Genomic DNA, 25,383 nt, shown 5'->3' with positions numbered 1-25,383 from the left:
GGGATGAGTGCCTGGAGGGAGGTCGGTGGGGAGGGATGGGGGGGATGAATGGACAAGGGAGTCGCGTAGGGAGCGATCCCTGCGGAAAGCCGAGAGTGGGGGTGGGAGGGGAAGATGTGGCTGGTGGTGGGATCACATAGGAGGTGGCAGAAGTTACGGAGGATTATATGTTGGATAATCCTCCCCTACCAACGACCAACTCCCCAATCCAACCTACCCCCTCTGAACACTCTGCTCTCCATTCCCTCCGCAATAATCCCAACCTTACCGTCAAACCCGCTGATAAGGGGGGTGCTGTTGTCGTCTGTCTACCTGTACATAGCGGAGGCACGACGACAACTCACTGACACCTCCTCTTATCTACCCTGGACAACGACCCCACTAGAGAGCACTAGTCCATTGTCTCCCAAACCATTTCCGATCTTATCAGCTCGGGAGATCTCCCATCCACAGCCACCAAACTTATAGTTCCCACACCCCGCACTTCCCGTTTCTACCTCCTACCTAAGATTCACAAACCTGCCTGTCCAGGCAGACCCATTGTCTCTGCTTGCTCCTGCCCCACTGAACTCATTTCTGCCTATCTCGACTCTGTTTTATCTCCCCTTGTTCAATCCCTTCCCACCTATGTCCATGATACTTCCCATGCTTTACATCTCTTCAAAGATTTCAAGTTCCCTGGCCCCCACCGCTTCATTTTCACCATGGACGTCCAGTCCCTATATACCTCTATCCCCCACCAGGAAGGTCTCCAAGCTCTCCTTTTCTTCCTGGATTCCAGACCCAGCCAGTCTCCCTCTACCACCACTCTTCTCCGCCTCGCAGAATTAGTCCTCACCCTTAACAATTTCTCCTTTGGCTCCTCCCACTTCCTCCAAACTAAAGGTGTTGCCATGGGCACCCGCATGGGTCCTAGCTATGCCTGCCTTTTTGTCGGCCATGTGGAGCAATCTATGTTCCAAGCCTACACCGGTATCTGTCCTCCTCTTTTCTTGCGTTATATCGACGACTGCATCGGCACTGCTTCCTGCACACATGCTGAGCTCGTCGACTTCATTAACTTCGCCTCCAACTTTCACCCCGCTCTCAAGTTCACCTGGTCTATTTCCGACACCTCCCTCCCCTTTCTAGATCTTTCTGTTTCTATCTCTGGAGACAGCCTATCCACCGACGTCTACTACAAACCTACTAATTCCCACAGCTATCCAACGTATAATCCTCCATAACTTCCGCCACCTCCTACGTGATCCCACCACCAGCCACATCTTCCTCTCCCCCCCCACTCTCGGCTTTCTGCAGGGATCGCTCCCTACGCGACTCCCTTGTCCATTCATCCCTCCCCACCGACCTCCCTCCAGGCACTCATCCCTGCAAACGGAAGAAGTGCTACACCTGCCCCCACACTTCTTCCCTCACCACCATCCCAGGCCCCCAACAGTCCTTTCAGGTGAGGCACCACTTCACCTGCGAGTCAAGTGGGGTGATATACTGTATCCAGTGCTCCCGATGTGGCCATTTATATATTGGGGAGACCCGCCACAGACTGGGAGACCGTTTCGCCGAACACCGGCGCTCAGTCCTCCAGCAGTGGCGGGATCTCCCTGTGGCCACACACTTCAATTCCATAGACCACTCCCACTCCGACATGTCTGTCCATGGCCTCCTCTACCGTCAAGATGAGGCCGCGCGCAGGTCGATGGAGCAATACCTTATCTCCCGCCTGGGTAGCCTCCTACCTGCCAGCATGAACATCCAACTCACAGACCTCCGTTGATACCCCTGCCCCCCCCCCCCCACTTACCCTCATCCCTATCTGTTATTTCAGTCTGGTTTTCTCTCTCTCTCTTTTCCCCCCTCACTATAATCTCCCCCCAACCCTACCTTTCTTTCTCTTTTATTTCCCATAATTCTCCACCTTCCCCCAGCCCTTTTCCCTCCAACCTATCACTTCCTAGCTCTCTACTTCATCCCTCCCCCCACTTCTTATCTCCCCCCCGACCATCCCATGTTACTTCACTCCTGATGAAGGGTTTCGGCCCGAAACATTGTCACTACCTCCTCCCATAGATGCTGTCTGGCCTGCTGAGTTCTGCCAGCATTTTGTGTTTTTATCTGCTTTACTGGTACTAGTTTTTAATTCCACCATATTAATTAATTGAGTTAACATTTTCTGGCAGTCATGGTAGGGGTTTTATTATTTTACATCATTATGCTGTTTGCAAAATGCCACAGATAAAATGGTCTCATTACTAAGCTCATTTATCAAGTGTTTCTTTTCTGCAAGTGTCCTAATGATCTACTGTCCATATAGTTACAACAATTACAACAACTTATCATTTTAATAGGCAGATCTTTGTTTAACTCTTTGAATCTCTGATCTTATCTATGCACTGATTGTGGACTTCAGAAATGGTAAGATGAGGGAACACTCACCAGTTCTCATAGAGGGATCAAAAGTGGAAACGGTGAGCAATTTCAAGTTCCTGGGTGTCAATATCTCTGAGGATCTAGCCTGGACCCAACACATAGATGCAGCTACAAAGAAAGCACAATAGCAGCTATATTTCATTAGGAGGTTAACAAGATTTGGTATGTCACCAAAAACACTCTAATTTCTACAGATTTATCATGGAGATCATTCTAACTGTCTGCATCACTGTCTAGGGGGCTACTGCATGGGATTGAAGTAAGCTGCAGAGACTTGTGCTCCATCATGAGCTCTAGCCTCCATAGTATCCAGGACATCTTTTAAGGAGCAATGCCTCAAAAAGTCAGAGTCTATTGTTAAGGACCCCCATCACAGAGGTCATGCCTTGTTCTCATTGCTTTTGTCAGGAATTAGGTGCAGAAGCCTGAAGGCACAGGCTTAATGATTCAGGAACAGCATCTTCCCCTCTGTCTTCTGAGTTTTTGAATGGAAATTGAACCCATGAACATAACTATTTTTTTTTGCACGGCTTATTTTATCTATATATATAGTTTCATGACATGTGCTGGTGATATTAAACCTGATTCTGATTCTGCATTTACATGGGTGAAAATTTTTGAGAGAGCCCTTGTGCTAATAAAGTACATAAAGAAAAATAAATTTTGATCATTTTTTGTAGACTTGAAAGCTTTGCGGTATCACAAGCTTGAGATGAGGACGTGGAACTCATGTATAGCCATTCCACTGAAAACAAGCCACTATTAGCAAAAACTGAAGATGCACTTGGGCTTCAGTGTGTACCTTCAAACTATTTAGCTGAATCATTATCCAAGTAACCAAAGATACAAGTATTAACAGAGTTTTGCATATGAGCCATTTATATACATTTGCCATCAATAATTGAATAAAACTAAAAGCGGATATTAGAGATTGCAATTGAAAGTGCTTTGATAGCCTTCATTTGCTGAGGTATCAGCTGTTGTATCGTGTGATTTGCAGCGAATTATTATGAGCATTATAAAGCAGCCGTTGATGCAGTTATCACAGGAGAGCTAAAGGCCATGTCGCAGCAGTCTGTTTTCCCTTCTGATGCTGTTCATAGTGCAGACCCGTTTAATTCACGAATGTTATTTATTCCTGCAGCATTCTCAATGAGAAGCCCTTGCCAGATGGATGGGAAATGCGCTTTACAGTTGATGGTGTTCCATATTTTGTGGATCATAACAGAAGAACAACAACGTACATCGATCCACGCACGGGGAAGTCAGCACTGTAAGTTGTGAATCGACCTTTCATGCAGAACAAAAATGTTCAACGCTCATTGATAATAAACAGGATAGGGCAACAGAATCAAATCCAGTACTTGTGGCAACTGGTTGAACATCAGCTCCAGATACCAATTAACAGAGATAACGAGGAGCTTCTTTTGCCAGAGGGTGGTGAATCTGTGTAATCCATCACCACAGACAGTTGTGGAGGCCAAGTCATTGGGTATATTTAAAGTGGAGGTTGATAGGTTGTTGAGTGTCAAAGGTTACCCGGAGAAGGGAGGAGAATCAGGTTGAAAGGGATAATAAATCAGCCATAATGGAAATGACAGAACAGAGTTAATGGACTGAATGGCCTAATTCTGCTCCTATGTCTTATAGTCTAAATGTGATCTTAACCCAAGGTTTTGCTGTTCTGCATACTATAAAAGCATGGTTATCTAACACTTGTTGCAAAGAAAATGCAGTCTTTAATGAGATATCACCAATGTTGATAAACAGGCATATCATCTATTGCACTTCAAAGGAATTAGTTTATTTACTATGATAAATATGTAAACAAAATATTAGAAATATGGAAACATAGAAAACCTACAGCATAATACAGGCCCTTCAGCCCACAATGCTGTGCCGAACATGTACTTACTTTAGAAATTACCTAAGGTTACTTGTAGCCTATTTTTCTAAGCTCCATGTACCTATCCAGGAGTCTCTTGAAAGACCCTATCGTATCTGCCTCCACCACCGTCGCCGGCAGCCCATTCCACACACTCACCACTGTCTGCGTAAAAGAACTTGCCCCTGACATCCACTCTGTACCTACTTCCAAGCACCTTAAAACTGTACTCTCATGTTAGCAATTTCAACCCTGGGGAAAAAATCTCTGACTATCCACAATCAAAGCCACTCATCATCTTATTACACCTCTATCAAATCACCTCTCATCCTCTGTCGCTCCAAGGAGAAAAGGCCAAGAGGGTTGTTTTTTTTTTGTAGAACAGTGAACATTCTGTTACCCAGCATGTGTTGGATAACCAGTGATACCAGTTAACTCAAAATCACCTTGGTACCTTCCTAAATCAGATACCACCTAGAAGTGCCAAATAACCATGCTTTTTATTAGCACAAGACGTTCTGCAGAAATTGGAAATCTTGAGCAACACACACAAATGCTGGAGAAGCTCAGCAAGTTGGGCAGCATCCATGGAGGAGAATAAATAGTTGACGAGTAGGGCATCAGTCCTGAAGAAGGGTCTTGGCCCGAAAAGTCAACGGTTTATTCCTCTTAATAGATGCTGCCTGACCTGCTGTTTTTCTTCAGCATTTTGTTTGTGTTACACCATGCTTTGACTGAACACAGATCTGTACAGAACAAATGTTCTCCAAAAAGTCTTTGTAGCTGAAAGGAAGTACAAAGAAAAAATTTGCCATTGACTTTTTATATAATTATTCCCTTATTAGATGTTTCCTGACATCCTGGGTATTTACTGTATTCTGTTTTTATTCACTTTTTCTACTCTCAGTATTTTCACTTCATAAATAACTAGATTCAGCAAAAAGTTTTAGCATGTGTCAAATCAGTTCCAGAATTTTCCTGAGAGTAGACTATACCAACAAAGTCCAGCTCCTGGCCTTCACATGTGGCTTAGCTACTAAGCCCTGCGAAAGTCTCCACTGACAGGAGAAGGGGCAAAGGTAGGTTACTGGCACCTTAAAACCAGATGGGGCTTGTCAGCCACCTAGGAAAAGGAAAACTCTGATCTCAAACCTCTGCTGCCTTGCGGCTACACCCACTCATGAGGGAGGCTATGGGAGTAAACCCCGAGGGAAAAATTCAGAGCTGGAGTCCCTAAAGCATTCAAAGTACATTGAATTCAACTCCTGCAACCTTACTGGTACCAAACTGTATTGGTTTCTGTCATTCCTTTGGATTTGTCTGCTGCGTGCATAGCGGGAGCCTGCTACATGGGCAACAGCTTGTTCTGCATATCGTACTGCCCTGGCTCATGTATCACATAGATATCTGGAACACAATATCCATTGCCGATCCCAACCAACAGAGGGCCTCAAAAAGACCACATCAAGAGATAATTGTTCTTACTCTTTCTAATCTGAACTAAGTATAAATACTTACTTATACAGTTGATTCAATCTGGCCCAGCGCCTAAACCATCATCATGTCATCAGTTTCAGGCGCTTCAATACACTCTGGGGGGGCCTAGACCCCATTGTCTCATCTCAACCTGTACTCGACCTTTCCATTTCGGCACAATGATTAAATTTGAGATTCACTAGTGCCATCTTAAACCAGAAAATGTAGATTCCCATCTAAGCAAGTTCCTTTTGCCCATTTTTGGTCCATGTCACTTGCTGAATTGGGCTGTAGATTTGTTTTTTTTCTTGTAATGTAATTTTTGTACGTTCGTTTGTATTTTTTGTAATCCCCTTTATACATGTAATCATTCAGTGAGTTTTTCAGTGGTTACAGTTGCCTCTGTATTTTTCTGGAAACTTCTTTGTTTCAGTGGTGGGTGCCACATTACTTGAACCCACCTATTTAAATAGTGAAGCCCAACTTAAATTGGAGGATGCTTTGCCAGGCATCTTCTCCCCATCCTCCAAAAGTGGAATTTCCCGGTGGCCAACCATTTTAATTCCTATGCCTGTTATCGTTCTGAAATGTCAGTCTGTGGCCTCCTCTATTGCCACAGTAAGACCACTCTCAGAGTGGAAAAACAGCACCTCATTCTGTCTGGATAGCCTCCAACCTGATAGCATGAACATTGATTTTTCCTTCTGGTAATTTTTTCCCTCCCCTTCCGTTTTCTGTTCCCCGCTCAGGCCTCTTATCTCTTTTCCTCCTCACGTGCCCACTGCCTCTCCCTGATGCCTCTCCCACTTCCCTTTCTCCCATGGTCCACTCTCCTCTCCTATCAGATTCCTTCTTCTCCAGCCCTTTACTTTTCCCACCCACCTTGCTTCACCAATCACCTTCTAGCTGGTCCTTCTTTCCCTCCCCACCACCTTTTTATTCTGGCATCATTCCCCTACCTTCTCAGTCCTGATGAAGGGTCTCAGTCCAAAAAGTCGATGTTATTCATTTCCATGGATGTTGCTTCGCCTGCTGAGTTCATCCAGCATTTTGTGTATTTTAATTGGTTAACTTATCTGTGGAATTTACTGTTCTCAGTAGTCTGGTATAAGAAGACCACACCACCTTTCTCTTTTCTCTCTCTCACCATGCTTCTTTTTTGCTCTTGTAACAGTTAATAAATTGATTGTAACCAAAAAGTTTTATGCTTCATTTTTAACTTCAGAAGAATCTTTGGATCACAAAAGCATCAGGATCCAACACCCTCTAAAACTTTCCCAGCCATGTACCTGTCCAAGTATCTTTTAAATGTCGTTAATGTATTTGTCTTAACAACTTCTTCTGACAGCTCATTCCATTTACTGACATCCTCATTTGCTGATGATAAAATTAAATGTAGTAAATACTATTCTTGCCTTTCTGGGTTGGTTGCTGTGAATACATGTTCTGGACTTATAACTAGTGCTTGTAGCTCTAGGCATTTCTGGTGATTGGAGTGACATAATTTTGGAAATTTTCAGATCTAACTTGCACTAATTACCTTTAAAGGTCTATATAAATTCTAAATTGAAGTCCTTGAGTTGACTAGGGTCAGTGATTGGGTCTATTCATGTAAAACAAAATTAGTATGCCTTTGTTCAATAATTGTATTTAGCCACCCTCTTTATACATATCTAACTGTATTCCTCAAGTATGAGCTTCTTGGACAAATATGTTACTCTACGTTGCAAAAGATGAGCTGTACTGAATAATATTGCCTTAGAGCAGGGTTCTCAACCTGGGGTCCATGGACCCCTTAATGGTATTGGTCCATGGCATAAAAAAGGTTGGAAACCACCTGCCTTAGAGACTGGAGCATACACTCAGTGGCCCCTTTATTAGCTACACTGTACAACTGCTCATTAATACAAATATCTAATCAGACAATCATGTAGCAGCAACTCAATGCATAAAAGCATACAGGCGTGTTCAGAAGGTTCACTTTTTCAAACTAAACATCAGAATGGGGGAAAGAAATGTGATTTAAGTGACTTTGACTGCAGAATGATTGTTGGTGCCAGGTGGGGTGGTTTGAGTATTTCAGAAACTGCTGATCTCCTGGGATTTTCACGCACCACCGTCCCTAGAGTTTACAGAGAATGGTGCAACAAACAAAAAATCTAGTGTGTGTCAATTCTGTGGGTGAAAACACTTTGTTAATGAGAGCGGTCAGAGGAGAATGGTCAGACTGGTTCTAGCTGACAGGAAGGCAACAGTAACTCAAATAAGCATGTGTTACAACAGTGGCTACAGCAGCAGAAGACCACACCAGGTTCCACTCTTTTGCCAATAAAGTGGCCACTGAATGTAGAATGACACTTAAGCAAGTGACAGTGTGTTTGGTGGCCTGTTCATCTTTTAGAAAATAGGAACTCGGATTAAATGTGAGTTTCAAAGTACTTCTTTCTTTGTTTTTCCAGATCAAATGGTCCAAACATCGCGTACGTCCGTGATTTCAGATCCAAAGTTTCCTATTTCAGGTTCTGGTGTCAGGTAAAAGCAGCTTTTCATTCTATTGAACACTGCGTCAGAAGTCTCAAGAAATGGCTCCCAATATGTAGCAGCATTATCTTCGTAAGGATAATGGAAAATTAGGAAAAGCAGTTCAAGTAGCTATTTGTTTCATCTGGTTGTGCTGACTTGTCGACCTCTGGAAGTTTTGGGAGGGTATATTGAAACAAAGAGCGTGTTGACTGATTTATAAAATGAGGTTGTTTTCTGTTCCAGCAATTGGCTGCGCCTCAGCACATCAAAATAACTGTGACCAGGAAAACATTATTTGAGGATTCCTTTCAGCAGGTAATTCCCAGAATTAGGTTTGGGGGAAAAAGTTGGGTGTGGATAACAAACTTGATCTCAGTGAGTGTATCTGATCTGAGGTCTTTGTCAGCACCTTGTTACCAAGGCCATCCTTGGTATGTCAGGCAGCCATATTTACTTCTCTACCTTTCCAGAAGAGCTGACGGTGCATGGGGTAAGGTTTGACACAGATTTGTGTGGACCACTTTTTTTAAGCAGGGGAATAATCAAACTTGAATTTATTGTCTTGTGCACAAGTGCATGTATGAGGGAATACACGTGCTTATTGTGTTATGCACAAATGCATGTATGCGCAGGTATAATGAAAAACAAACTTGCAGCAGCATCACAGGCATATGCCATCAGATATTCAATATTCACAAGAAAAAGATAAACTTAAGTTATACACAAATTTTAAAAGACTAAACACAATTAGAACAAAAACAAAACAAAATCCTTTTTAGTACTAAGTGATCAGTGTTGCTAGACTGTAGTGATTAGGGTTTACCTTAAATATGAAACCTTTATGTAAGTGAGTGCTAATTGAAGCAATGACAGTGGAGATCCAAAATACCTGAAGATTTTCAAAAGCTTTTGTAAAATTTAAGTTCAGAAATTAAAAGAAAACAAACTGCTGGAAACGCTCAGACAGACGGGCAGCATCTGTAGAGACGGAGTTGTTCACCTCATATCTCATGGGTGACCTGTCAAGTATTTCCTGCATTTTAAGTATTATTTCCAATTTCCATCATCTACACTATTCAGAATTTGAATTTCTTCAGAAATCTTTACTTTGTTATAGTTCATCTTGATGTAGATAGGGCCACCCAGCCCATCAAATCCATGCAGGTTCTTGGAGCATTTCCATCAGCCCCATTATCTCAAATTCAAGTTTATTGTCATTCAACCATACGCATATATAAAGCTAAATGGAATCTGGGGCCAAGGTACATATAGTCACAAACAGCTGCAACGGGGATCGAGCCCAAGGTGTTTGAACTGTATAGTATCAGCAGCACTTACTATGCACCTTTGCCAAAAATCACCAAATACCATTATTGTCATATATAGTTATGTAAATATTGTTGGAAGCAAGGATTCTGTCCAGTTCTTGCTAAGGTCAAAATTCTAGAACTCCTGCCTCATAACATTGTGGAGTATTGTTGGATTGGGCAATTGAATTGTTATTTTCCTTGTAGTGTAACTTATGTTTGTATTTTTATATGATCTCCTATATACATGTAACTGTTTAGTGAGTTTGCCAGTGGTTACAGTTGCCTCTGTATTTTTCTGGAAACTTAGTTTCAGTGGCAGCAATCACATTACCTGAATCTGGCTATTTAATTGGTTAACTAATATCTTTTGGAATTTCAGTGGAATCCAAGGTCTGTCATAAAAAGACCAGACCACCTTTGTTCACTCTCCTCCTTCATCTCTCACCAAGCTTCTCCCCTCATTTCCTTTGTTCTTGTACCACTTAATAAAATGATCGTAATCAACAAGTTTTATGCCAAATTCTTATCTTCCAAAGAGCCTTTTAGATCACAAAATCGTCAGGATCTAAGTACCAACAGCAAAAGGACTGTTGCAGTTCACCACCACTTTTTTGAGGGCTGTTAGCAACTAAGGAACCCTTAGATCTTGAAAGGAATATGTTTTAAAGTTACTGTCCTGACGAAGGGTCTCGGCCCGAAACGTCGACATCGCTTCTCCCTATAGATGCTGCCTAGCCTGCTGTGTTCTACCAGCATTTTGTGTGTGTTGTTGTTTGAATTTCCAGCATCTGCAGATTTCCTCGTGTTTGATGTTTTAAAGTTGATGGTTTTATAGATAATGCACTTAAACACTCTTTTTGGAACGTGATTCCCTTGCAAACTATTTTCTGCCTGTTTCAGATTATGAGCTTTAGCCCTCAAGACCTGCGACGGAGGTTGTGGATCATTTTTCCAGGAGAGGAAGGCTTAGATTATGGAGGTGTGGCAAGGCAAGTATTTTCAGTTAAGGATCAAAGTGACAGGAAGCATTTACCTGCTGTGAAACTGATGAATTGTGCAATGTAGGAAGAGGTTAGTCTATTTCACTTTTGTTAGGTCTTTGATAGAGCAACGCAGTTATTCATGACCTTTTCATTCTGTGCATACCTGCAGGTATTTCCCCTTCAATTCTTTATTTAGTTTGTTCCATGAATATACTGTTTCTCCTGACTCTTGTCAAATGCCTTCATAATTTTGAGTGCCTTTACTCCAGTTCTCCTTCCCTGTAAGGAGAGCAACTGAATTCTCCTGTCTCCAGACTGAACTGAGGCCTCTTACTCTTTCTTCCATCTCCAGCCAGAACCAACACCCCTCCCCACAAAGCAAACATGAAAATATATAATATTTCCACGTTCATTGGAATCAGGTTTCATATCACCAGCATATGTCGTGAAATTTATTGTCTTTGTGGCAAATATATAGTTAAATAAGTAGTGCAGAAATAGAAATAAAAAGAGTGAGGTAGTGTTCTCAAATTTAATCCATTCAGAAATCAGATTACATAATATGAAATTAATAATTGGACCATACAGACCAAAAAGGTAGCAATTTCAGTCTCCATTGTACTTTGTGTTAGCTGCTCCTTCTCTCAGTTTAGAAGTGAAAACTGGCCAGTGTTCCTACATGTGGTACTCAACAAACCATGTTAGATACATTGCATAGAACTCTACAGCACAGTACAGGCCCTTTGGCCCATAATGTGCTGACCTTTTAACCTACTCTGAGCAATCTAACTGTTCTCTCTCAAAAAGCCCTCCATTTTTCTATCGTCTATGTGCCTGTCTAAAAGTGTCTTAAATATCCCTAAATTATGCTCCTTGTATTGGCCATTTCTGCCCTGGGGAAAAGTCTATAGCTATCCATTCGATCTATTGCTCTTGTACACCTCTATCAAGCCATCTCTCATCCTCCTTTGCTCTAAGGAGAAAAGCCCTAGCTCACTCAACTGATCCTCATAAAACATGCTCTCTAATTCAGGCAGCACCCTCTCTAAAGCTGCGTGCAAATGTGGCCTTCACTGTCCACTTTCATGCAGTTATAATGGGTAGTTTTGTAAGATATTCTAACTTAGAGCTATACTTCAGAATGATAGATAGATACTTTATTCATCCCCATGGGGAAATTCAACTTTTTTTTTCCAATTGTCCCATACACTTGTTGTAGCAAAACTAATAACATACAATACTTAACTCAGTAAAAAAAAAATATGATATGCATCTAAATCACTATCTCAAAAAGCATTAATAATAGCTTTTAAAAAGTTCTTAAGTCCTGGCGGTTGAATTGTAAAGCCTAATGGCATTGGGGAGTATTGACCTCTTCATCCTGTCTGAGGAGCATTGCATCGATAGTAACCTGTCGCTGAAACTGCTTCTCTGTCTCTGGATGGTGCTATGTAGAGGATGTTCAGAGTTTTCCATAATTGACCGTAGCCTACTCAGCGCCCTTCGCTCAGCTACCGATGTTAAACTCTCCAGTACTTTGCCCACGACAGAGCCCGCCTTCCTTACCAGCTTATTAAGACGTGAGGCGTCCCTCTTCTTAATGCTTCCTCCCCAACACGCCACCACAAAGAAGAGGGCGCTCTCCACAACTGACCTATAGAACATCTTCAGCATCTCACTACAGACATTGAATGACGCCAACCTTCTAAGGAAGTACAGTCGACTCTGTGCCTTCCTGCACAAGGCATCTGTGTTGGCAGTCCAGTCTAGCTTCTCGTCTAACAGTACTCCCAGATACTTGTAGGTCTTAACCTGCTCCACACATTCTCCATTAATGATCACTGGCTCCATATGAGGCCTAGATCTCCTAAAGTCCACCACCATCTCCTTGGTCTTGGTGATATTGAGACGCAGGTAGTTTGAGTTGCACCATATCACAAAGTCCTGTATCAGTTTCCTATACTCCTCCTCCTGTCCATTCCTGGACAGTCAACAATGGAGTCAACAAGTTTAAGAAGGGAGTAAGATTAGTGAGACATGCAAAGAACTTTATATTATACCAACAATGGGAAGCATTGTTTGTAAAATTCTGTGTGTTATTACCTGACCCTAATTAAAGACAAAACATTCAGCTAGCTTAGGGGAACAAAATATGTAACTTACATTGTGCTCGGGGACATTGCTGTTAATGATTTGTTAGATATCCTTGAAATTTAATGAAATCTGCCACCAAGCCAATGTCTAATCCCGAATGCCAAGCGACTGAACCTTCTTGGCCAGCCTCAAATGTGGGACCTTGTCAGATGCATTTTACTTATCAAATGCATTCATGATTATGAGTGCCTCTATCAGATCTTCTATTCTGCTTCACTGCCAGGAGAGCAACCTAACTTCTTTCTGCCATCTCCAGCCAGAACTACCCTTCCCAAATATGCATGAAAATAAATATTTACACATTAACTAATAGTATGTCATTAATAATTCGACCATACAGACCAGTATGACTGTAGTTTCAGTCCCTGGACTGCTTTGTGTTAGGAGAGAGGAACCTAAATTCTCCACTTTGCATACTGAACTGAGGCCACTTGTTCTTTTCTCCAAGTCCAACCAGAACTAGTTCCCCACCCCCCCCCAAGTAAGCATGAAAATAAATATTTGCACATTCACTAATATTATGTAATTAATAATTGGACCATACAAACAAAATGGTTGCAGTTTTAATGCTTGGTCTATTTTGTGTTAGCTGCTCCTTCCCTCTGGAAGTGGAAACTGTCCAGTGTTGCCGCACATATTGCTCAGCAAACCATGTTGGATACATTGCATAGGACAGACACGTATTGATCTGCCACTCACTGTCCACTTCAAATCAGTTTAAATTGGCAGTTTGTAACTTGGAGCTGCATCTCAGAATGGAGTCAATAAGGGAGATTAGTGAGACATGCAAAGAGCCTTCATCCAAAGATGGAAAACGTTGTTTAGCAAATGCTCTGACCCCAGTTCCAGGCAATGCATTCTGCTACACCTTTAGCTTAAAAGAGCAAAATTATATAATTTCCAATGTGTTGGTGTTACTGATTCTGTAAGTGCCCCTGGAATTTAATGAATATCAAGAGCAACCTACCTTGGTCAAACACAGGTTCTACTGGCCCACCAATCATGTGCAATAATGGTAAGAATTAATTGGAGAATTACTGAAGTCGTACTTTCAGTGTATCTAATGTTTGTATTTTTTTTAATAGGGAATGGTTCTTTCTACTTTCCCATGAAGTTCTGAATCCCATGTATTGCCTCTTTGAGTATGCTGGGAAGGAAAGTTACTGCTTGCAAATAAACCCAGCATCTTACATCAATCCAGATCATCTGAAGTACTTCCGGTTCATAGGGCGTTTCATTGCCATGGTATGTTATAGGAGTTATTCAAACCTTAATGCTACTTTTTTTTAAAGTTTCTTTTTGGCAGAAGGATGGTTGTAGTTGGTGAATGTCCAAGGTGGAGAGATAGGAAGGTAGGCAGAGGGGGAGGTGTGGCTCTGCTGGTAAAGAATGCCATCAAATCATAAGAAAGATGTGCCATGGGATCAGAAGATGTTGAATCCTTTTGGGTTGAGTTAAGAAACTGCAAGTATAAAAGGACCCTGATGGCAGTTATATACAGGCCTCCAAACAGTACCTGGGATGTGGACTACACATTGCAATGGGAAGGAAATAAAAATGGCTTGGCAAAAGGGCAATATTATGATAGTCATGGGAAATATCAACATGCAGATTGTTTGGGAAAATCAAGTTGGTAGTGGATCTCAAGAGAGTGAATTTGTTAAATGAGTGTGTCGTTGAACCTATCTAAGAGATCAGCTATACTGGATTGGGATTTGTGTTCTAAACTGGGGAGCTTAAGGTAAATGAACCCTTAGGAGGCAGTGATAACAGTATGATTGAGTTCAACTTGAAATTTGATAGGGAGAAAGTAAAGTCTGACACTTCAGTGTTTGGGGAGATGTTGGAGTCGATTGTTATAGATGAGGTTGAGTTCTTGCTGATACAGGACAAGATGGGACAAAGTCAACATAGTTTCCTTAAGGGAAAATCTTGCCTGACGAAACTGTTGCAATTATTTGAGAAGATTACAAGTAATATAGATAAAGGGGATGCAGTAGATGTTGTCTATTTGGATTTTCAGAAGGCCGTTGGCAAGGTTTCACACATGAGGCTACTTACCATGTTAAGAGCCCATGGTATTATAGGAAAGTTACTGGCATTGTTAAAGAGCATTGACTGATTGGTAGGAGGCACTGAGTGAGAATAAAAGGATTCTTTTCATGTTTAGCTGCCAGTAACTAGTGGTGTTCCACAGGGGTCAGTGTTGGGACCACTTCTTTTTTATGCTGTTTTATTGCCAGGTTTGCATTTGATATGAAGATTGTTGGAGGCGCAGATATTGTTGAAGGAACAGAAAGCCTGCAGAAACACTAAATCAGATTAGGAGTATGGGCAAGAAAGTGGCAAATGATATATAATGTTGGAAATGCATGATTATGCACTTTGGTAGAAGAAATAAATATGTAAACTATTTACTAAATGGGGAGAAAATCCAAAAATCTGAGATGCAGAGGGACTTGGGAGTCCTTGTGCACAACACCCTGAAGGTCAACTTGCAGGTAGAGTCAGTGGTGAGGAAGGCAAATGTAATGTCAGCATTCATTTCAGGAGGTCTAGAATACAAGAGCAGGGATGTGATGCTGAGGCTTTATAAGGCACTAGTGAGGTCTCACCTTGAGTATTGTGAACAGTTTTGGCCACCTCATCTGGCATTGAAAAGGATTCAAAAGAGGTTCACAAAGAAGATTCTGGGAACAAAAGGGTTATCATATGAGGAACATTTGATAGCTCTGAGTCTGTACTCACTGGAATTTAGAAGGATAATGGGCGGATCTCACTGAAACCTTTTCAAATGTTGAAAGGCCTAGACAGAGTAGACAGGTTGTTTCCCATGGTGGGGGAGTCGAGGACAAGAGGGCACAGACTCAGGACAGAGGGGCGTCCATTTAAAACAGAGAAGCAAAGACATTTATTTCACAGAGGTTGGTGAATTTGTGGAATTTGTTTCCACAGGCAGCTGGGGGGGTGGGCTAGGTTGTTGGGTGTATTTAAGGCAGAGTTTGGTAGGGTCTTGATTGGCCATGGCATCGAAGATTACAGGGAGAAGGCTGGGGAGTGGGGCTAAGAGGGTTTGTGCAGGGAGAAAAGGATCAGTCATGATTGAATGGCGGAGCAGACTTGATGGGCCAAATGGCCAAATTCTGCTCTGATGTCTTAGGGTCTTTTATACAAGACCAAAAAATAAACCGTATGTTTAGCCATAGACAATTTTTGGTTGTTTTTGTGTTGTAATGTGACACATGAAAGGTAACTTAAGAGTGCTGGAAATTATCTGTGGATCATTCTGGGGTAAAGGGCTTAAATTGTGTGACTGTTGAATAAGATGGATTAAACACCTTGGAATGATGGAGAGCTTATTTTTACACAGTCAAGTGGTTAAAATGTGAAATGCACTGTCAGCGAAGGTCAGTTTCACGGCAGTGTTTCAAAGGGAACTGGATCTCGGAAGGAAAGGATTTGCTGAGCTAAAGTGAGAGGGCAGGGTTGTTAGTTGGCAGAATGGTCTCCTCCTGTGCTGTAACATTTGTAACAAAAGGCAGAATATTAAATAAAATGCAACTTCTGTTACCTTGCCGTTGCAGATATATTGTAAGTACAGCATACCACCCCACCCCCGTGACAGATGTTTTAAACCCATAATCGTGTAGTGCAGAAAAACTTTGATCCGCTATGTCTGTGTCAAGCAACATGTCCACATCAATATTAATCCCGTTTATCATAAGTTTCCGTGCATTGGTGAATCGAGTGTTCATCCATGTACTTGTATGGTGTGAAAGTACTTGCTTTCTTCACCAACTCAACCACCTGTTTAGAACTTTAGACAAAATGAATACTTCATAAAATTTAGTACACCAAATTATGACAAAACACATGACAAATATCAGATGACGGTTATACTCAAAAGAGAAAAATGCTAAATAAGCTGGGAATCCTTTCTCATGTAGGGAGACTGAGGTAGCTTTATTTCCCTTTAAAGATCTGAAAGGTCTTGATAGTGGCTGTCTTTATTTGTGGTGAAGAGTAAAAACCAAAGGCCATCAATTGTAGGAAGGATCATAGAAAGCAACTAATATAGGGAATAAAGGGGATCATATTAATATAGGGGAGTCAGAAGAAAACTATTCAAAGGCTTTTGAGAATATTGAGTTAGTTGCTGTGAATGACTGAGAGAAATGGTGCTGGTTCATTTGGATAAATCTGTAAGGAAGGGGAAGATGGGGAGGAAATCCAGTGATAGATAAGCAGTGTTAAGATAGAGCTTCCATAGCACTAACATTGGCATGGGTTTGTACTGATGAAGAGTCTCAGCCTGATAATGTCATATTCCATAGATGCTGCCTGGCCTGCTGAGTTCCTCCAGCATTTTGTGTGTATTGCTTTGTTATGCTGTGACCTGTTTAGACTTGCGTATTCTATGTCAGAATGTGAGAATTTGCTAACATCGGAGAAGTTTCAAAGGAGGCTCATGAAAATGATTCCAAGGTTGAAAGGCTTATCATATGAGGAGCATTTGATGGCTCTGGACCTGTACCCACTGGAATTCAGAATATTGAGGGGGGTCTCACTGAAACCTATTGTGGTAAACTATGTATACCTGTCTGGACACACCCCTCTGCTGACTGCTCCTGTGGCTCCTCCCACAGACCCCGGTATAAAGGCGATTGGGGCACTGTTCCTCCATCAGTCTCCGAGATGCAGTGAGCTCCTTTTTTTTTGCTGCTAATAAAAGCCTTTTGTTTACTTCCTGTCTCCGAGAGTTATTGATGGTGCATCACCTATCAAATGATGAAAGGCCTTGATAGAGCAGATTTGGAGAGAATGTTTCCTATGGTGGGGAGTCTTAAGACCAGAAGACACAGCCCCAGAATAGAGAGATGTCCGTTTAGAACGGAGTTGAGGAGCAATTTCTTCAGCCAGAGACTGGTGAATGTGTGGAATTCATTGCCACAGGTGGCTGTGGAGGCCAAGTCATTGGACAGAGACTGACAGATCTTTGATTAGTCAGGGCATGAAAGGATATGGGGAGAAGGCAGGAGATTGGGGCTGAGAGGGAAATAGATCAGCTGTGTTGTAATAGCGGAGCAGACTCAATGGGCCACATACCCTGATTCTGCTCCTATATCTATTGGTCTTATGGTAATTTAATATACAAACCCCATTTCCAGAAAAGTTGGGATATTTTCCAAAATGCAATAAAAACAAAAATCTGTGATATGTTAATTCACATGAACCTTTATTTAACTGACAAAAGTACAAAGAAAAGATTTTCAATAATTTTACTGACCAACTTAATTGTATTTTGTAAATATACACAAATTTAGAATTTGATGGCTGCAACACACTCAACAAAAGTTGGGACAGAGTTAAAATAAGATTGAAAAGTGCACAGAATATTCAAGTAACACTATTTTGGAAGACTCCGCATTAAGCAGGCTAATTGGTAGCAGGTGAGGTATCATGACTGGGTATAAAAGTAGCATCCATCAAAGGCTCAGTCTTTGCAAGCAAGGATGGGTGGTGGTTCATCCCTTTATGCCAAAATTCGTGAGAGAATTGTTAGTCAGTTGAAAAGGAACATTTCCCAACGCAAGACTGCAGAGAATTTAGGTCTTTCAACATCTACAGTACATAATATTGTGAAAAGATTCAGAGAGTTCAGAGGCATCTCAGTGTGTAAAGGGCAAGGTTGGAAACCACTGTTGAATGCGCTTGATCTTCGAGCCCTCAGGCAGCACTGCCTAAGAAACCGTCATGCTACTGTGACAATTATAGCCACCTGGGCTTGGGAGTACTTAAGAAAACCATTGTCACTTAACACAGTCTGTCGCTGCATCCAGAAATGCAACTTGAAACTCTATTACGCAAGGAGGAAGCCATACATCAACTCTATGCAGAAACACCGGCGAGTTCTCTGGGCCCGAGCTCATCTCAGATAGACCAAAAGACTGTGGAACCGTGTACTGTGGTCAGATGAGTCCACATTTCAGCTAGTTTTCGGGGGAAACGGGCGTCGAGTTCTCTGTGCCAAAGATGAAAATGACCATCCTGATTGTTATCAGCGAAAGGTGCAAAACCCAGCATCTATGATGGTATGGAGGTGCATCAGTGCCCACGGCATGGGTGAGTTGCATGTATGTGAAGGTACCATTGACTCTGAAGCGTATATTAGGATTTTAGAGAGACGTATGTTGCCATCAAGGCGACATCTCTTCCCGGGACGTCCATGCTTATTTCAGCAGGACAATGTCAGACCACATTCTGCACGGGCTACAACAGCGTGGCTTTGTAGACACAGAGTGCATGTGCTTGACTAGCCTGCTGCCAGTCCAGATCTATCTCCTATTGAAAATGTATGGTGCATCATGAAGAGGAGAATCAGACAACGGAGACCACGGACTGTTGAGCAGCTGAAGTCTTCTATCGAGCAAGAATGGACAAAATTTCCAATTGCGAATCTACAATTAGTATCCTCGGTTCCAAAACAATTAAAAAGTGTTATTAGAAGGAAAGGAGATGTAACACAATGGTAAACATGCCTCTGTCCCAACTTTTGTTGAGTGTGTTGCAGCCATCAAATTCTAAATTTGTGTATATTTACAAAATACAATTAAGTTGGTCAGTAAAACTATTGAAAATCTTTTCTTTGTACTTTTGTCAGTTAAATAAAGGTTCATGTGAATTAACATATCACAGATTTTTGTTTTTATTGCATTTTGGAAAATATCCCAACTTTTCTGGAAATGGGGTTTGTAGATGCACTTTGCATATTCCTCATTTTGTTTTGGCACATTAACTTCTGCTAGTGATAAAGACTATTAATTTGAATTGTAATGACACCTGTAAATGCATGACATTAAGTTGAACTTCCCTTATCATTTCTACTTTCCCTGAATGGTTCTAGCAGTCAAATGTGACTTACTTTAAGTCTGTAAAATGAAGCTTCAGAAGTTAAAATGTGTGGAATATTGTGGACCTTTCTTATTTTTATGCAAAGTAAATACTGAATAATTTGTCACAACTGTAGTCAGACAGTTGAACATTGAAACCTTTCCTGGTAATTTTGGTGTCAAATGCTCTGCATGTCTGGGCCAGTTAGGATGAGTGCACTGTTAGATCTTATTGGAATAAAAAGTTCTTGCCTTGTGTCTCAGTCTTACTGTTCTCTTTAATGCTGACAGTAGATAAGTTGCCAGCCTCAACATGTAATATAGATCCCCCAAGGGCTAATGGGAGTTGCTCAAAGTACTTGTATAGTTTTCTGTTGCCAAGGTGCATGCTTCATGTCTTAATTATTTCAAGGAATTGATTTTAAGTTTTATTCTCGTTTTTCCTTTAAATGGTAGGCATTGTTTCATGGGAAGTTCATTGACACTGGATTCTCTTTGCCATTTTACAAACGGATGCTAAGCAAACCAATAGTAACCAAAGACCTGGAATCTATCGATCCAGAATTTTACAACTCCCTCATTTGGATAAGGTTTGTACTTTATATTTTGGTGGTGCTAATTGTCTGCTTTGATCATTACTATTTAGCCAACAGAACATAGCAGAACTGTATGTACTTTCAGATGGAGCAGGCATAAATTAGTCTGCACAGTACATTATTCATTTCATAACTTATTTAGATACCATCACAAATTTTGCAAAGTTCTATCTTTTCAGATGTGAGGAAATTACTGTTTTCTTATTTTTCTTAAAAGACCTGTCAAAAAGTTTTCATCCAAGAAAACTGTTGGTAATGTGTTCTGCACCTTGGCCCCGGAGTAACGCTGTTTCATTTGGCTGTATTGATAGATATTCATGAATGATATAAGTGACAATTGAACCTGAACTCTGAACTATGTACTACCACTAATTTGTTTCATAAAATGCATAGCATATCAACCGTGAGCATTTCATTGAGGTTAGACCAATAGTGCTACACTCTTTCTTAGTCTTGATCCTGAGTGAAATCAACTAGACTTGAGCTCTGCTTTCCTAATGCACGCACATACTTATTGTAACTTATAGATTTTATTATTATTGTAATGTACTGGTGCTGCATAACAAATTTCACGTCATATGCCAGTGATAATAAACCTGATTCTGATTTTTAACCCAGGTACTTTCTTCACCCTTCATCTAACGGAAATATTTTCCTCCTCTGAACCAAGATCAGAAATTTTACACAGCTGCGGTTGGCCCCTCTACAGGGAACATTATCTTCCCGTTAACTTGCTCAGTTTGACTAGCTAACTTTGTGCTATTCAAGTTAACGTTGCACCCAGCTGGCATTTGGTTTTGTAATTATTTACAGAAAATAATATCTTGTTTCTAGGGAGAACAGCATAGAGGAATGTGGTCTGGAAATGTATTTCTCAGTTGACAAGGAAATTTTAGGTGAAATACAAACGCATGAACTGAAACCAGGTGGCAATGATATACTGGTGACTGAGGAGAATAAAGAGGAATACATTAGGTAAGGTGATGTTGTAAAATACATTTTTGTCTGTCAGCTATGAATATAATATTTAAAGTGATTTTATAATGTTATGATTTTGTTTCATGGAAGATGTTAAAGTTCAAAGTAGATTTCATTATCAAAATACATATATGTCACTATATACAGTCCTGAGATTCATTTTCTTGTGGACATACTCAATAAATCTATAGAAAAATAACCATAACAGAATCAATAAAAGACTACCCAACTAGGGCGTTCAACCATAATTCAGAAGACAACAAACTGCAAATACTGAAAGAAAAAATAGTAATAGCAAATAAATAAGCAATAAATATGAAGAACATGAGAAGAAGAGTCCTTCAAAATGAGTCCATTGACTATAGGAACATTTCAGTGATGGGGCAAGTGAGCTTGAATGACGTTATCCCCTTTGGTTCAAGAGCTTGATAGTTGAGGTGTAGTAATTGTCCCTGAACCTGGTGGTGTGGGTCCTGAAACATTTATACCTTCTTCCTGATGGCAGCAATGAGAAGAGAGTGTCCTGGGGGGTGGTGAGGGTACCTAATGATGGATGCTGCTTTCCTGTGACAGTATTTTATGTAGATGTGCTCAGTCATTGGGAAGGCTTTACCCATGAGGGACTAGGCTGTATCCACTTCTTTGTGTAGGATTTTCTGTTCAAGGGCATTGGTCTTTCCATACCAGGCTGTGATGCCCCCAGTCATACTCTTCACTACACATCTATAGAAGTATGTCAAAGTTTAATGCTATTGGGAACTTCTCTAGTTCTCACTGTATTTTGTATTTGCTATAATCATTCAATCAAACTATTTCAACTACATAGGCTTGTGGCTGAATGGAGGTTATCACGTGGCGTCCAGGAGCAGACACAAGCATTCTTGGAGGGCTTTAATGAAGTGCTTCCTTTACACTATCTTCAGTCATTTGATGCCAAAGAATTAGAGGTATTGTAATTTGTTGAGTGTTTTTAGTTCTATTTGCATGTCTCCCTGAATGAAGCATGTTGGTATAGCACCTTTATTTCACTCTAACTCAAGTTCAAATTTATTGACATTCAGCTGTACACATGTATACCGCCAAATGAAACAACGTTCCTCCGGACCAAGATGCACAACACAGTAAATATAACTTGCACACACAATGCACAAATTAATACTACCTCCAGTAAGTTAACAAATAACAAGGTGCATTTGCGACACAGGTTGAAAAGCATACAATGTATCGCTACTGGAGCTTCATGCGTGTTGAGACCTGGGTGGCGGTAGGGAGTTCAGTAGTCCCATGCCTCAAGAAGAGAGTGGTCAGAGTAGACACCCTTTTGACACATCCGTGATAATGTTGTGAATGATGAAACCTAAAGCACATCAGAACACGTTTAAAGATTTAAAGATAAGCTTTATTTGTCACACGTACAAAGAAATGCATCATTTACATCAAATCAAATCTGAGAGGATTGTGATGGGCGTCCTGCAAGTGTTGCCACGCTTCTGGCACCAGCACAACATGCCCAGCCTAACAGTTCTGGTGCTAATGCTGCAGTACCTCCTGCCTGATTTGCGGGTGGGGGGGGAAGGAGGAGGATCAAAGAGGTTATTGGATATATGGGAGGGATCATTGACAATGCCAGGAGTCCTGTGTATGCAGCACTCCTGATAAATATCTCTAATAGAAGGAAGAGAGACCCTGATGATCCTCTCGGCAGTCCTCACAATCCTTTGTAGAGACTTGCAGTCAGATGCCTTACAATTCCTGTACCAGATGGCGATGCAGCTGGTCTGGACACTCTCAAAGGTACTCCTGTATAAATTGGCCAGAATGGGGGTGGGAAGGTGAGCTTCACTCACCTCAATCTCCTGAGGAAGTGGAGATGTTGCAGTGCTTTCTTGACCAAAGAGGTGGTGGTGTTGAGAGACCAGGTAAGATTGTCCATTATATGCACTTCCAGAAACTTGGTGCTCCTAATTCTCTCCACAGACAAAGCCGTGTATGTGCAGTGAGGAGTGGTCAGCATGCACTTTCCTAAAGGTCCACAATCATCTCTTTAGCTTTGTCCATGTTAAAACTCAAGTTGTGTGCTCACACCATTCTACCAACTGCTCTACCTCCTCTCTGTATGCTGTATTGTATTTGCTGTTGATGAGATTTTTAAATCTGGTTAAGAAAACACTTTGTTAAAACTTGAAATAAATGAAGGTCTTTGAGGAGTGATTAAGCGATGTAGTCAGCATCCACCAGATACACTCTGTTTTGTTGACCCATTGGTGTATAACTATTTTACTTTTAGTATTTTCACTCCAGTTGATGTGTGATGTACTCCTGGAATATGTAGTGGTTTTCGTAAGTGAGCCAAGTCATCAGTATTGCTTTTCAGTATTTAACATGGTGAACATCTCTTTCAATCAACATTAGCATCAAATCTGTAACCAGAAGTTCATTCCTCTTGTTTGAAGTAGTATTCTGATCCAGATAGATCTGGTTTTTGTTTCAGAATTTTTTTTAATTTGATACCAGTTTAGTCACAGTTTTGTTTGGAGTGATGGAAAGTTCATGTTGACATTAAAATTTGTCTTTGAGTCACCTCTAAGTTATTTCTGCCAATACTTTAATGAACTCCCAGGAGAAGTGATTGGGAGTGATTTATATTTGCATGTTTGGTAAGGATATTTGGTCAGAGTAGACAGCCTTTTGACACATCCAAGGTGATGATGTGGATAAAGAAACCTAAAGCACTTTAGAACAAAATTTAAAGATTTAAAAGTTAGCTTTAATACACTGAAATGCATCGCTTATCTCAAATCAAATCTGTGAGGATCGTGCTGGGTGGCTTGCAAGTATTGCCACACTCCAGCACTAACACAGCATGCCCACAACTCACTAACCCTAAACTTACACCTGATGAATGAGGGATCACACAGAGGAAGCACACACGGTCATGGGGAGAACGTACAAGCTCCTTACAGACCAAACCCTGATCTTGCAGCTGGTAATGTTATAGTGTTATGATAACCACTGTGCTACACTGCTGCTCCAGAAAGCTGTTTAACTCATCCCAATTGTGCCACTTCTCTGGGGGGGAGAGACGACATTCACGTAGTTTAACTTCAATGCCCTTTTTCCATATCCTTTTCAAATAATTTTGTCAGTGTGGAAAACAGTGTCAGTTTGCTGAGTTCCTGGACTTCAGCTTCAAAGCCAGAGGGAGTTTGGCACAGTGAGTCTGTCTTAGTTCGATATATGAGCAGTCAGATAGAGCTACTCCCTGTGGCTTGCAAATTTATTCCTTTTCTTTATTTATTTACTTACTTTTTGAACTCCACAATTGAATTGATCGCTGTGGTTTCCAGAATCTAACCATCTGCACTCCAAAAAAAATGTTTTCCCAGAGTAAAGTGATGTTAGTATTGATATTGGTTTATTATTGTTACATGTCCTGAGATACAGTGGAAAGCTTGTTTTGCATACTGCTTATGCAAATCAAATCATTACACAATGTATTGAACTACAATAAGGTAAAAGTACAATGCAGAATAAAATACAAAAAAGCTGCGGACAAAGTGTAGTACAAGTGAGCTATAAAGTGCAAGGTCATAATGAGGTAGATTGTGAGGCCAAGAGTCTGTCTTATCGATAAGGAAGTCCATTCCAGAGTCTAATAACAGTGGGATAGAAACAGTTCTTGAGCCTGGTGGTGCTGCTTTTCAAATTTTTCTATCTTCTGCCCAGTGGGAGAGGAGAGAAGAGAGGATGTCAGAGGTGGGTGGGATCTTTGATTATGCTGGTTCTTTTACTGACTTTTTACAGACAGTCACTAGAGGTGAGGCTGGTTTCTGCGATATGGACACAGCTCAGCACAACTCTCTGCTGCTTCTGACAATCATGTACAGAACATTCGCCATACCAAGTCGTTACTTATCCAGACAATGCTTTCTGTGATGCATCAATAAAAATTGGTGAGAGTCAATGAGGACATAGTGTTAGATGAGTGAGTGACTGTCAGGGAAGGGATGGGAAGAGTCAGATATAGAGAGCACCCTTGTGGCCATCCCCCTCGGCAATCATTATCTCATTTTGGATGCTGTTGAGAGGGATGACCTGACTGAGGACGACCACAGCGATCGGGTCTCTGGCACTGAGCCTGGTTCCGCGGTGCAGAAGGGA

The 25,383-nt window shown here is 41.2% G+C and overlaps 1 protein-coding gene across 1 annotated transcript in view; it reads left to right on the top strand.

Annotated features, from left to right (window-relative positions):
• LOC140736202 (E3 ubiquitin-protein ligase Itchy-like) overlaps positions 1-25,383 on the top strand; it is a 145,943-nt gene that overhangs the window by 91,390 nt on the left and 29,170 nt on the right. The window contains exons 14-21 of the mRNA XM_073062112.1: positions 3,572-3,700; positions 8,248-8,320; positions 8,555-8,626; positions 10,522-10,610; positions 13,844-14,003; positions 20,105-20,238; positions 21,079-21,219; positions 22,049-22,169. Of these exons, the coding sequence (XP_072918213.1) occupies positions 3,572-3,700; positions 8,248-8,320; positions 8,555-8,626; positions 10,522-10,610; positions 13,844-14,003; positions 20,105-20,238; positions 21,079-21,219; positions 22,049-22,169 (919 nt within the window). The remainder of the gene's footprint in view (positions 1-3,571; positions 3,701-8,247; positions 8,321-8,554; positions 8,627-10,521; positions 10,611-13,843; positions 14,004-20,104; positions 20,239-21,078; positions 21,220-22,048; positions 22,170-25,383) is intronic.

The sequence above is a fragment of the Hemitrygon akajei genome, chromosome 11, assembly GCF_048418815.1.
Source record: "Hemitrygon akajei chromosome 11, sHemAka1.3, whole genome shotgun sequence".
Taxonomy (NCBI): Eukaryota; Metazoa; Chordata; class Chondrichthyes; order Myliobatiformes; family Dasyatidae; genus Hemitrygon; species Hemitrygon akajei.
The sequence above is the reverse complement of the archived record's forward strand: the minus strand, read 5'-3'. Positions and strand labels throughout refer to the sequence as shown.